Here is a 15,007-nt window from a genome sequence, read left to right as displayed (position 1 = left end):
ATCTTCTGATGGCTCCTCCCAGCAGGATAATGCCCCATGTCACAAAGATCCAATCATCTCACCACTGGACAATGAGGTCACTGGACTCCAATGGCGACCACTGACACCAATGTTGGGGGTTATTATTGTGCCCACTGACACCAATGTTGGGGGTTATTATTGTGGCCACTGACACCAATGTTGGGGGTTCTTATCGCATCCACTGACACCAATGTTGGGGGTTATTATTGTGCCCACTGACACCAATGCTGGGGGTTATTATTGTGTCCACTGACACCAATGCTGGGGGTTCTTATCGCATCCACTGACACCAATGTTGGGGGTTATTATTGTGCCCACTGACACCAATGTTGGGGGTTATAATTGTGTCCACTGACACCAATGTTGGGGGTTATTATTGTGGCCACTGACACCAATGTTGGGGGTTATTATTGTGGCCACTGACACCAATGTTGGGGGTTATTATTGTGCCTACTGACACCAATGCTGGGGGTTATTATTGTGTCCACTGACACCAATGCTGGGGGTTATTATTGTGTCCAGTGACACCAATGCTGGGGGTTCTTATCGCATCCACTGACACCAATGTTGGGGGTTACTATTGTGGCCACTAACACCAATGCTGGGGGTTATTATTGTGTCCAGTGACACCAATGCTGGGGGTTCTTATCGCATCCACTGACACCAATGTTGGGGGTTATTATTGTGGCCACTGACACCAATGTTGGGGGTTATTATTGTGGCCACTGACACCAATGTTGGGGGTTATTATTGTGGCCACTGACACCAATGTTGGGGGTTATTATTGCCCTTCAATGACACCAGTGTTGGGGGTAATTATTGCAGCCACTGACATTAATGTTGGGGGTTATTATTGTGGCCACTGACACCAATGTTGGGGGTTACTATTGCATCCACTGACACCAATGTTGGGGGTTACTATTGTGGCCACTAACACCAATGCTGGGGGTTATTATTGTGGCAACTGACACCAATGTTGGGGGTTATTATTGCATCAAATTACACCAATGTTGGGGTTATTATTGTGCCCACTGACACCAATGTTGGGGGTTATTATTGTGGCCACTGACACCAATGTTGGGGGTTATTATTGTGGCCACTGACACCAATGTTGGGGGTTATTATTGTGGCCACTGACACCAATGTTGGGGGTTATTATTGTGTCCATTGACACCAATGCTGGGGGTTATTATTGTGTCCACTGACACCAATGCTGGGGGTTATTATTGTGTCCACTGACACCAATGTTGGGGGTTATTATTGCATTCAATGACACCAGTGTTGGGGGTAATTATTGCAGCCACTGACACCAATGTTGGGGGTTATTATTGTGGCCACTGACACCAATGTTGGGGGTTATTATTGCATCCACTGACACCAATGTTGGGGGTTACTATTGTATCCACTGACACCAATGTTGGGGGTTACTATTGCATCCACTGACACCAATGTTGGGGGTTATTATTGTGGCAACTGACACCAATGTTGGGGGTTATTATTGCGGCCACTGACACCAATGTTGGGGGTTATTATTGTGGCCACTGACACCAATGTTGGGGGTTATTGCGGCCACTGACACCAATGTTGGGGGTTATTATTGTGGCCACTGACACCAATGTTGGGGGTTATTATTGTGGCCACTGACACCAATGTTGGGGGTTATTGTGTCCAGTGACACCAATATTGGGGGTTATTATTGTGTCCAGTGACACCAATATTGGGGGTTATTATTGCGGCCACTGACACCAATGTTGGGGGTTATTATTGTGGCCACTGACACCAATGTTGGGGGTTATTGTGTCCAGTGACACCAATATTGGGGGTTATTATTGTGGCCACTGACACCAATGTTGGAGGTTATTATTGCACCCACTGACACCAATGTTGGGGGTTATTATTGTGGCCACTGACACCAATGTTGGGGGTTATTATTGTGTCCAGTGACACTTATGTTGGGGGTTATTATTGTGGCCACTGACACCAATGTTGGGGGGTATTATTGCATCCACTGACACCAATGTTGGGGGTGATTATTGTGGCCACTGACACCAATGTTGGGGGTGATTATTGCATCCACTGACACCAATGTTGGGGGTTATTATTGTGCCCACTGACACCAATGTTGGGGGTTATTATTGTGTCCACTGACACCAATGTTGGGGGTTATTATTGTGGCCACTGACACCAATGCTGGGGGTTATTATTGTGTCCACTGACACCAATGTTGGGGGTTCTATCGCATCCACTGACACCAATATTGGGGGTTATTATTGCGGCCACTGACATTAATGTTGGGGGTTATTATTGTGGCCACTGACACCATTGGTCTGGAAAATGGCCCACATATAGTCAGAGACAGTGATAAAGAGGCTGCATAAACCTCAGTAGGGTGCCCCCCCACACACAGACAGGGAATCTGTGACCCCACTGGAGAGACCCCCCCACTTCCTGTGAGAACTATGCCCCCCTATAGGGCCTGATCACACGGGAAAAGCTGAGCCCCACCCACAAACCAGACAAATCCATCATTACATTGGTGGTAATGGAGTCAGTCAATCTTAGTTAATATTTATCTGATCATCAATGTCACACCCCGATGTTCCCACTGACACTTGCAAACATCGATTTAAAACGTTGGCGCTGTAAAGGAGACGCTGACACCGGATTGGTACAATCATTTTATAAACATTTCACATTTACATAAACAGAGGAATTACAGAACATACAGAGACAGTCTTCAATATGACCGAGTGCAAAACCAGAGGAATCTCACTGTTCCAGGACTGGGACTGTAAGTGGATTACCACTGCCACCTGGTGGTAAGACTGGAGAAGGACTGTTGTAACTGGATTTAGCACTGCCACCTGGTGGTGAGACTGGAGAAGGACTGTTGTAACTGGATTTACCACTGCCACCTGGTGGTGAGACTGGGAAAGGACAGTTGTAACTGGATTTAGCACTGCCACCTGGTGGTAAGACTGTAGAAGGACTGTTGTAACTGGATTTACCACTGCCACCTGGTGGTAAGACTGTAGAAGGACTGTTGTAACTGGATTTACCACTGCCACCTGGTGGTGAGATTGGAGAACAGTTGTAATTGGATTACCACTGCCAACTGGTTGTAAAATTGGAGGGCAGTTGTAACCAGATTATCACTGCCACGTGTTAATAAGATTGGAGGAGGACAGTTGTAACTGGATTTACCATTGCCACCTGGTGGTAAAGTCGGAGAAGAACTGTGGTAACTGGATTACCATTGTCAATTGGTTGTAAACCACTGCCACCTGGTGGTAAAATTGGAGAAGGATAGTTGTAACTGGATTACCATTGACTAATGCTAAGATTTGGAAAGGGACAGTTGTAACTGGTTTAGCATTGCCACCTAGTGGTGAAATTGGAGGACAGTTGTAACCGGATTATCGCTGCCACCTGTTGGTAAGATTGGAGGAGGACAGTTGTAACTGGATTAACACTACCAACTGGTTGTAAGATTGGAGAAGAAATGTTGTAACTGGATTACCACTGCCACCTGGTGGTAAGATTGAAGGACAGTAGTAATTGCGTTACCACTGCCACCTGGTGGTAAGATTGAAGGACAGTTGTAATTGGGTTACCACTGCCACCTGGTGGTAAGATTGGAGAAGGATAGTTATAACTGGATTACCATGAACTAAATGGTAAGATTTGGAAAAGGACAGTTGTAGTTGTGGTTGTGGTTTAGCATTGCCACCTAGTGGTGAAACCGGAGGACAGTTGTAACCGGATTATCGCTGCCACCTGTTGGTAAGATTGGAGGACAGTTGTAACTGGATTTGGAGAAGAACTGTTGTAACTGGATTACCACTACCACCTGGTGGTAAGATTGGAGAAGGATAGTTGTAACTGGATAACCATTGACTAATGCTAAGATTTGGAAAGGGACAGTTGTAACTGGTTTAGCATTGCCACCTAGTGGTGAAATTGGAGGACAGCTGTAACCGGATTATCGCTGCCACCTGTTGGTAAGATAGGAGGACGACTGTTGTAACTGGATTAACACTACCAACTGGTTGTAAGATTGGAGAAGAACTGTTGTAACTGGATTACCACTGCCACCTAATGGTAAGATTGGAGAAGGATAGTTGTAACTAGGTTACCACTGCCACCTAATGGTAAGATTGGAGAAGGACAATTGTAACTGGGTTACCACTGCCACCTAATGGTAAGATTGGAGAAGGATAGTTGTAACTAGGTTACCACTGCCACCTAATGGTAAGATTGGAGAAGGACGATTGTAACTGGGTTACCACTGCCACCTAATGGTAAGATTGGAGAAGGATAGTTGTAACTAGGTTACCACTGCCACCTAATGGTAAGATTGGAGAAGGACGATTGTAACTGGGTTACCACTGCCAGCTGGTGGTAAGATTGGAGAACAGTTGTAACTGGGTCACCACTGCCACCTAATGGTAAGATTGGAGAAGGACGGTTATAACTGGGTTACCACTGCCACCTAATGGTAAGATTGGAGAAGGACAGTGTAACTGAATTACCACGGCCAGCTGGTGGTAAGATTGGAGAACAGTTGTAACTGGGTCACCACTGCCACCTAATGGTAAGATTGGAGAAGGACAGTGTAACTGAATTACCACTGCCACCCAGTGGTAAAACTGGAGGAGAGTTCTAATCAGATTATCAATCTCACCTGGCAGTAACATCAGAGGAGTATTCCAACTGGGACACCTAGTGGTAAGATTGGAGAAGGACGGTTGTAACTGGGTTACCACTACCAGCTGGTGGTAAGATTGGAGAACAGTTGTAACTGGGTTACCACTGCCACCTAATGGTAAGATTGGAGAAGGACAGTTGTAACTGGGTTACCAATGCCACCTAATGGTAAGATTGGATCAGATTATCAATCTCACCTGGCTGTAACATCAGAGGAGTATTCCAACTGGGACACCTAGTGGTAAGATTGGAGAAGGACAGTGTAACTGGATTACCACTGCCACCCAGTGGTAAAACTGTAGGAGAGTTCTAATCAAATTATCAATATCACCTGGCTGTAACATCAGAGGAGTATTCCAACTGGGACACGACTGCCACCTAGTGGTAAGATTGGAGGAGAGTTAGAACTAGGTTATCATCACCACCACCTAGTGGCAATATCTGTGACGGAGTGTTTTACATGGGATTACCAGCACCACCTAGTGGTGATATTGGAGAAGACATGTTGGTTTTGAAATTGTTTGTATTAGCTGAAGCTTCCCTTAGTTTTGGACAGAGTAGGGAAGGGTTCAATCTGACCTCCAGGCCTTCCCTATAGTCTGGCACAGTTGTACCGGCTCCACCCCTGGACTGAAATGACTTCCTCTGATTTCACTGCACGCCGTGAGCTTCTCACAATGTACATTAGAAGCTGCAGCAAGTCAGATAGAGCCCCGCCTCAATTCCTAACTGGAGGGACGTCTATCATCATGGATATGCAAATAGCGGACCTCCAGCTGTTGCAGAACTAAAAGTCCCATGAGGCATAGCAAGATTCTGACAGCCACAAGCATGACAACGAGGCAGAGGCATGATGGGACTTGTAGTTTTGCAACAGCTGGAGGTCCGCTAATTGCATATCCCTTCTAGCACTTTCCTACCCAGCCTGACGGTCCCTGGCCTGCCTCCTTCAGGTGGGCCATAGAAGAGAATAGACCGTATGTGTACACATGGGTAAATGCTGACCCAGAGAAGCCACAAGTACCATTCACTTCATTGGCTGGCTGTACACCCCCCTTTTTTTTTTATGTTGGGCATATTTTATGCCCAATTACGTCCGTGTGCATGTGGTCTAAGGCTACATTCAGACATCCATGTGGGATGTAAACAATTCCTGGAGACCACGGGCATCACATATCAGTAAATGTGCATCTGCCGAGGGGGGGGGGGGTCAATTTTCAACGAGAAAACATAAAAAGGAATGCTATAGTCAGCGCTGCCCTACATCATACATATTAATAATTGGAATATCTCTACAGCCAATCACACGAGTCCAACCCCAAAAATTGGTCATTTTACTTCCGTTTATTACATGGGTTTATTTAGCGCCAACGGTTTCCGCATACTGTACATTCACATCAGTCCCAGCTCTGACTATCTTCTATTTCAGGGCACTGAATGATGGCATTAAGATAAAGAAGGTGGTCACCACCACTCAAGGCAGACAAGAGGAGTCTAACCATTTGTGTACTCTGGGAGTACTACACACATCCAAAAATGTTTTAAATGAAAATGGACAGGACGTATTTGGTACGCCCTGTTCTACTGCTACACCCAGCTGTCAAAATGTATTCTTATTTAATCCTAATCAACTCCTTTTTACCCATAACTATAACTTTTTATTTTAATTTCCACAATATATAGAATTTGAGTGGAATTTCACTTTAATTAAAGTACTCAGGACGTATGTGGCACGCTCTGTTCTACCGCTGCTCCTGGCTGTCAAATTACCTGCTTCTTCCCCTTTAACTATTTATTTTTAATTCCCACGATTATATATATATAGAAGGTGGTCATGACCACTCAACGGAGACAAGAGGAGTCAAACCATTTGTGTGCTCCGGGAGTACTACACATATCCGAAATAAAAATGTAATGAAAGTGGATAGGACGTATGTGGTACGTCCTGTTCTACTGCTGCACCCGGCTGTCAAAATAAATTGCTATTTAACCCTAATCAACTCCTTCTAACCCTTAACTATTTTTTATTTCCACGACAAAGAATTTGAGTGGAATTTCACTTTAATGAAAGTACTCAGGACGTATGTGGCACGCTCTGTTCTACCGCTGCTCCTGGCTGTCAAAATAAATAGCTATTTAACCCTAGTCAACACCTTCTTACCCTTAAATATATTGATTTTTTATTTACTGTATTTATCGGCGTATGACGCGCACTTTTTCCCCCTTTAAATCAGGGGAAAATCGTAGGTGCGCGTAATACGCCGATCCTTGCTGTCTCAGAGCGCCGCCAACAAAGACCGAGCCGAGTGTACTGGGCACTAGGCTAGGCTCGGCCACACTCGGCTCCGCCCGCAGCCACGCGAGAGAAGCCGAACACACCGGAAATCCAGCTCTGCACAGCTCGACCTGAGGCGCCAAACTCAAACACACAACGCTGCAACCCCCGGCAGATGGACGCCAGACAAGGCCGCCGATGGACGCCGGGCAAGACAGCAGACGGACACCGACAAGGCTGGACGGACCCCGCGCAAGGCCACAGACGGACGTTGGACAAGGCCGCCGATGGACGCCGGACAAGACAGCAGACGGACACCGACAATCCTGGACGGACCCCGCGCAAGGGCGCAGATGGACGCCGGACAAAACCGCAGATGGACGCCGGGCAAGACATCCAAAATGTACGTTTTTTCCTTAAACTTCCCTAAGCTTGGGGTGCGCGTTATATGCCGGCGCGCGGTATAGGCCGATAAATACAGTATTTTTTTCCACAATATATAGAATGTGGCCACAACCATTTAAATTAGACAAAGAGAGTCTATTTGTGGACACCGGAGCGTGCTACACGTAAAACAAAAAAAGCTTAATGAAAGTACCTAGGATGTATGTGGTACGCCCTATTCTACTGCTGCTCCCCCTAATCAACTTCTTCTTCTCCCCTATTATTATTATAATTTGTTTTATGTACGCGATATAGAAGGTGGTCACGACCGTTCAAAGGAAAAAAGAGGAGTCCAACCCATGTGTGGAAACCGGGCGTACTACACACATCAAAAAAAAAAAAAAAAACGAAAATGAAAGTACTCAGGACTCTGTTCTACTGCTGCTCCCGAATGTCAAAATGAATTGCTATTTAAATCTAATCAACTGCTTCTTCCCCTTCTCCCCTATTATTATTATTATAATTTTTAGTTTTATGTATGCGATATAGAAGGTGGTCACGACTTCATAGGAGGAAAAAAAAGAGTCTAACCATTTGTGTGGACACCGGGCGTACTATACATCTTTTTTTTTTTTTTTATTAGTTAAATTTTTCTAACCTTTAAGATTAAATTTTTCTTTCATATTTATTTTTTGCATTGCATTAAAACAAATGTAAAAAAGGCCTTTTAATCAATAATTTGCGTACAAAGGGCTAGATTCACGTAGAGTTACGCCGGCGTATCAGTAGATACGCCGTCGTAACTCTGAATCTACGCCATCGTAAATTTAAGCGTATTCTGGAAACCAGATACGCTTAAATTAGGCCAAGATACGTAGTCTCCTACGCCGTCGTATCTTAGGGTGCATATTTACGCTGGCCGCTAGGTGGCGCTTCCGTCGATTTACGCGAGGAATATGCTAATTAGGTAGATATGCCGATTCACAAATGTACGTACGCCCGGCGCAATTTTTTTACGTCGTTTACGTTAGGCTTTTTCGGCGTTGCTCCTGCTATTATGAGGCGTACGCAATGTTAAGTATGGACGTCGCTCCCGCGTCAAATTTTGAAAATTTTACGTCGTTTGCTTTGCGTAAATTACGTCCACGTCAAAAGCATTGACGATTTGCGGCGGAATTTCGAGCATGCGCCGTTCGTTAAAGACGTCATTTACGTGGGGTCATGTTTTATGTACATAAAACACGCACGCCTCTTCTCAATTTGAATTTGGCGCGCTTACGCCGGCTGATTTACGCTACGCCGCCGCAACTTACGGAGCAAGTGCTTTGTGAATACTGCACTTGCCCGTCTAAGTTGCGGAGGCGTAGCGTAAATAGGACACGCTACGCCCGCACAAAATTACGTCCCCCTACCTGAATCTAGCCCAAAATGTTGCAATGTTATTTTAGTGTCATTTAAAACAGTTATGGAATAAAATTTAACTTTTTTGTAACTTGACTATCAAAGTAAAAAAAAGAAGAAAAAAGTATTTTTTTATTGATTGTATAAAAAAAAAAAAAAAAAATATTAAAAATCACTGAGAACTCACGGCGTGTCCTCAAATTGTTGCCAGTATCCAATCACTTGAAGGTACAGGATTTTAACCCAGAGTCTATGAATACTAATAAAAAGATATCGTGTTATTTTTGGTCCCACCAGCCCCTCCCTATTAGATTGTAAGCTCCCAGGAACCCTCCTAACCCTCTTTTGTATTGAATCACATTCTTGCGGTTTTCTCCCTTTATATTTTAACCACTTAAGACCCGGGACCTTTAGGCAGCTAAAGGACCTGGCCAGTTTTTGCGATTCGGCACTGCGTCGCTTTAACTGACAATTGCGCGGTCGTGCGACGTGGCTCCCAAACAAAATTGGCGTCCTTTTTTCCCCACAAATAGAGCTTTCTTTTGGTGGTATTTGATCACCTCTGCAGTTTTTATTTTTTGCGCTATAAACAAAAAGAGAGCGACAATTTTGTATGCAATATTTTTTACTTTTTGCTATAATAAATATTCCCCAAAAATATATAAAAAAAAATGTTTTCCCTCAGTTTAGGCCGATACGTATTCTTCTATCTAATTTTGGTAAAAAAAAAATCGCAATAAGCGTTTATCGATTGGTTTGCGCAAAATTTATAGCGTTTACAAAATAGGGGATAGTTTTATTGCATTTTTATAAAAAAAAAAAATTCTACTACTAATGGCGGCGATCAACGATTTTTTTCGTGACTGCGACATTATGGCGGACACTTTGGACAATTTTGACACATTTTTGGGACCATTGGCATTTTCACAGCAAAAAAATGCATTAAAAAGGCATTGTTTATTGTGAAAATGACAGTTGCAGTTTGGGAGTTAACCACAAGGGGGCGCTGAAGGGGTTAAGTGTGACCTCATTTGTGTTTCTAACTGTAGGGGGGTGTGGCTGTAGGTCTGACGTCATCGATCGTGTTTCCCTATAAAAGGGAACACACGATCTATGACGGAGCCACAGTGAAGAACGGGGAAGCCGTGTTTACACACAGCTCTCCCCGTTCTTCAGCTCCGGGGACTGATCGCGGGACTCCAGCGGCGATCGGGTCCCGCGGTCACGGAGCTTCGGACCGAGTCGCGGACGTGCGCCCGCGACCCACGGCTGGGCACTTAAAGAGGACGTACCTGTACGTGCTTGTGCCCAGCCGTGCCATTCTGCTGACGTATATGTGCAGGAGGCGGTCCTTAAGTGGTTAAAGTGCTGTGCAAACTGTTGGCGCGATATAAATCCTGTATAATAATAATAATGTTAATCTTTATCTTATTTATTCTTAAAAATTTAATTCCCAAACTTAAGTATTTTGGATGATGAGGATTTGGATGATGGATGATTTGGATGATGAGATCTCCCCATTGGCATCCACGGGTCTACCTTACGGCAGCAGAAACTATAAGGTAGTCAGATGGCGACACTTTCTCTAGATTATAAATAATTGGGGTGAGAGGAGGACGTCTTCATTATGGGGTGGGGCAGACTACAGATAAATCCCATTAAAAGTCTTTAAAATCAATAATGGGACTCAATCACCAAACCAGTGCCCCAGCTAGAAAGAGATTACCGGCGTTGGGTAGAATTGGTCTTACAATCAGAGCGGCCGCTGTCCCCCAGATTAATATACCAAATGCACGAGAGGAAACGTGTAGTGCATGCATGACAGGCATTGTAAACATGGAGCCCTCCCCCGCCTCGGGTCACGTACACGAGGGCACAATGGAGGGGAGGCAAGGTGATTGGCAGAAAGAGTGCCCGCTCTATGGGGTCTCCAGCATCCCGTCCTCAGTCTCCAGCTCGGCCAGCTGCCTTCTCAGTGCGTTGACTTTGACTTGAAGCTCCTTGTTATACTCTATGATGTGGATCATCTCTTGGTAGGCGTCCTCCAGGTACTTCGAGGGCCGATTCCAGCGCAGGAACACACCTAGAGGGGCCAAGAAAAAAAAAAGTGTTACTTCTTAAAAGGGGGCTTCCGGATTCCAATAAGTCCCCTGCCCACAGGCCCCCCAAAACCACTGCCCAGGGTTGTCGGGAAGAGGCATTGATTGATTTGCGGTGGGGGCATGTGGCCTGGTATGGTCCAGGTGGACGGACCGACGGGGGGAGGGAGGGGCAGCTCGCTCGTCCCCCTCTTCCCCTTTCCTGACCTGCATGCTTGGATAAGGGTCTGGTATGGATTTTGAAGGGGATCCCATACTGTTGTTTTGTGTGGGGCTTGACCTCAAAATCCATACCAGAGGTCTGGTATGGTCCCCATGCTCCTTTTTTTCCCCATTTTGGCATTGGGATCCCTTTCAAGATCCTTACCAGACTCAAAGGGTCTGGTATGGCCTTGGGAAGGGGGACACCATGCTGTTTTTATATTTTTATTTTGGCTTGGGGTTCACCTCCAAGATCCTCAGAGCACAAGTCCCATGCCACAAGTCAGATGATAGACTGCTGTGAGTATCCTTCACCTGGAATGACCTCTACTAGTCTCTATAGGTAGGAATTGGACTGCTGTGAGCATCCATCACCTGGAATGATTTGTCAGTCCCTATAGACAGGGATTGACCTGCTGTGAGCATCCTTCATCTGAAATGACCCCCGTCAGTCCCTATAGGCAGGAATTGGAATGCTGTGAGCAGCCATCACATGGAATGACCCCTGAATGTCATTATAGACAGTAACTGGACTTCTAAGTGCAGCCATCACCTGGAATGATCCGTCAGTCCCTATAGACAGGGATAGGACTGCTGCGAGTATCCCTCACCTATAATAACCCCTGCCAGTCCCTATAGGCAGAAATTGGACTGCTGTGAGCATCCTTCACCTAGAATGGCCCCTGCCAGTCCCTATAGACAGGGACTGGACTGCTATGAGTATGCCTCACCTAGAATGACCCCTGCCAGTCCCTATAGACAATGATTGGCCTGCTGTGAGCATACTTCACCTGGAATGACCCCCATCAGTCCCTGTAGGCAGGGATTGGCCTGCTGTGAGCATCCTTCACCTGGAGTGACCCTTGCCAGTCCCTATAGGCAGGAATTGGACTTCCGTGAGCAGCCTCCACCTGGAATGACCCCTACCAGTCCCTATAGGCAGGAATTGGACTGCTGTGTGCAGCTTTCATCTGTAATGACCCCTACCAGTCCCTTTAGGCAAAAATTGGACTGCTGTGAGCAGCCATCACATGGAATGGTCCCTGTCAGTCCCTTTAGGCAGAAATTGGACTGCTGTTAGCAGCCTCCACCTGGAATGACCCCTGACAGTCCCTATAGACAAAAATTGGAATGCTGCAAGCAGCCATCACATGGAATGACCCCTGACAGTCCCTATAGACAAAAATTGGAATGCTGCAAGCAGCCATCACATGGAATGACCCCTGACAGTCCCTATAGACAAAAATTGGAATGCTGCAAGCAGCCATCACATGGAATGACCCCTGAATGTCATTATTGGAAGGGGTGTACAACCAAATACAATGCAGACTAATCCTCCTAGCAGTCACTTGAGAGTTGGGTCCCCCTGTTTCACATGGGTTCCATGGAATAGAAGGACTCAAGATTATGCTGGACAGCTTCCACTGACTTCACATATGCCAGGAGCTCCTTCACTTCTCGAAAACCTGGAAGCGTACAAGTTCTGTAGGTGGCACTATAGGAATGGCTGAAACTGTAGACACCCCCTGCTTTCCATGTTCTGAATAGCTAGGGGCAGAGCAGGAGGCATGGCTGCCTACTAGAGCACATAGGAACCCTGTACGCCGTACAATCAGCACAGCAGGGCTGAGCAGCTAAGCTGACTATAGCAAATACATCTCTCTGAGTCTGGAGCTCTCTTATGTGTGTGCAATAAGAGCGGACTCCCGACTACAAAGATCCCTCCTAGACTTGGAAAACTGATCATCATCAATGAGATCTGCAGTATCCATACCTTCCCATAACAGAAGGCTCTGGGGGGCCACTGATGGCCAGATCACCAGCCCATTGGCTTCGAATAAGGGATTGGTGAATTTGTGGAGCTCCGTCGGCTGGTTCATCCAGGACCAGAGGGACAAAGTCTTCTGCTGGAGCTTCAGTTTACTCCTAGAACACAAAAAAAAGCAAGAGAATTCAGTTTCGTGAAAATACAAAATTTTTGGACTTATTACCGGATCATCCCCATGCTAGGCAGTGTCACCTGACCGCTTTCCTGAGTGGCCAATCACCAAGGCTGTCAAGTGGGGGGGGGAGGCGAGTGAGTTGCATGTTTCTCCAGACTGATGAACTCATCTCTGTCCCATTCTGCTCTCTCCCCCTACTACCATGGTCCTTGTTCACACATGTGCACTGTAGCATGCCCGATTGGCTCCTTGTGCTGCTTCTCCCTCCCACTCAGCTCTGCTGTACAGGGACTGCCAAAAAGCTTATAACAAAATCACATTCAAGTACTTGCGCTGCTTTTATTAAAATAAATAAATAAATAAAAAAAGCCCTTGGCTCAGATTCAGGTAGATCCGCGCAAAATTTGCGTGGGCAAATGGCAAAGATTTTGCTCTGCGCCCACGCAAATATTTCGATTTGCCCGCGATTCACGGAGCAGTAGCTCCGTAAATTGCGCGGGCGCTATGCTAATTTGCCCTGCGTGAGGGCGCCTAATGTAAATGATCCCGCCGGGGGCGGGAATCATTTAAATTAGGCGCGCTCCCGCACCGAGCGAACAGCGCATGCTCCGTCGGGAAACTTTCCCGACGTGCATTGCGGCAAATGACGTCGCAAGGACGTCATTTGCTTCTAAGTGAACGTGAATGGCGTCCAGCGCCATTCACGAATCACTTACGTAAACGACGTGAAATTCTAATTTCACGAGCGGGAAGGGTGGCTATACTTTAGCATTGGCTGCGCCTACTATGAGTAGGAGCAGCCTTATGCTAAAGTCGCCGTACGGAAACTCCGTACCTTGCGTGCGCAGGGCCCGCGCAACTTTTGTGAATCGGTGGTAGTATGCAATTTGCATACTATACACAGATCACAATGGCCGCGCCCCCTAGCGGCCAACGCAAGAATGCAGCCAAAGATATGAAGGCATAAGGAGGCTTATGCCTGTCATATCTTAGGCTGCAGTCGGTGTAACGAGGTTCCTGAATCAGGAGCACTCGTTACACCGGAGCAAGTAAGCACTTGCGCCGCGCGGCGCAAGTGCTTCTTGAATCTGGGCCCTTGTTTATACCTGTGGCTGAGTGGGTTGAAAAAAATAGGTGGTTGTGCTGCGGGTTTCCCAACCCCTGACTCCCAAATTTAACCTTTCAGGCTGGCCGGCTGGGATGGAACACATGCTGCAACTTTGGCGCATTGCAGCCGCGGCAGTATGGAGATGTCCCTGTGACCGCACATCCATAGTGCCACGCCCCGATGCGTTTCGCTCTGCCCCTCAAAGCTTAGTCATGAAAAACTTTACCCCCCCGGTCAGGTTTTGCAGGCAGTACGGCGTGGCCCTATTCACTTGAACGGGTTCCGTTTGGCAGCAGTACTGCCTGCCAAACCTGACATGGGGTAAAATGTATGCACACGGCCGTGAAGCAAAGCATCGCTGCCAAGGCTTGTGTACCATCCCCAGCCAGCATGTATGAGGGTTGGTAAAACCGCTGGCTTTCAATGCTTAAAACAGACGTCCAGGAAGGCGACATATCACCCCCCCCAGCCAGGGCCGTCTTAATAGCATCATGGGCCCCTGAGCAAAGTAATGCTCTGGGGGCCCTACAATGATGACAGGGAAGGTAAACAAACATCAAGTAGGTAGGAGGCAGACAGCCTTCCCTTGTGTATCTACCACTCTCAGTGCCATCATGGGGCCCCCAATTTTGGGGCAGAGTGGGCTCAATGACCAGCTGCTTTGGGGAAAGTGAAGGGGCCCCCCATGCAGCTGGAGCCCCTGGGCAGTGCCCTCTCATTAAGACAGCCCTGCCCCCAGCCGCTGGTCAACTGCCTTCTGCAAAGCAATCCTCTGTGGAAGTGTAAACAAGTCCTGAATAAATTATAAACCCCTTTTTGATTGCTTAACACAAGGGTGGTCTTTGACGCCCGCATGTAGCACATACGA

General features: G+C 46.7%; 1 protein-coding gene and 1 long non-coding RNA gene across 3 annotated transcripts in view; both read right to left on the bottom strand.

The window, feature by feature from the left end:
- Positions 1-2,686: 2,686 nt before the first annotated feature.
- LOC120936011 lies at positions 2,687-5,478 on the bottom strand. 2 transcript variants are annotated; one of them, XR_005748575.1, is made up of 3 exons: positions 5,098-5,478; positions 4,464-4,963; positions 2,687-3,550 (listed from the first exon to the last, which is right to left on the bottom strand). It is a non-coding gene; the product is annotated as an uncharacterized LOC120936011 (long non-coding RNA). The 2 variants fall into 2 exon arrangements; XR_005748574.1 differs by having other exon boundaries at positions 4,464-5,478.
- Positions 5,479-10,204: 4,726 nt separating this feature from the next.
- The window catches only part of MTMR9 (myotubularin related protein 9), a 48,151-nt gene continuing 43,348 nt past the window's right edge, over positions 10,205-15,007 (bottom strand). Inside the window, exons 10-11 of the mRNA XM_040347617.1 lie at positions 12,863-13,014; positions 10,205-10,871 (exon numbers count right to left, since the gene is read on the bottom strand). Of these exons, the coding sequence (XP_040203551.1) occupies positions 10,708-10,871; positions 12,863-13,014 (316 nt within the window). The 3' untranslated portion in view covers positions 10,205-10,707. The remainder of the gene's footprint in view (positions 10,872-12,862; positions 13,015-15,007) is intronic.

The sequence above is a fragment of the Rana temporaria genome, chromosome 4, assembly GCF_905171775.1.
Source record: "Rana temporaria chromosome 4, aRanTem1.1, whole genome shotgun sequence".
Classification (NCBI taxonomy): Eukaryota; Metazoa; Chordata; class Amphibia; order Anura; family Ranidae; genus Rana; species Rana temporaria.
The sequence above is the reverse complement of the archived record's forward strand: the minus strand, read 5'-3'. Positions and strand labels throughout refer to the sequence as shown.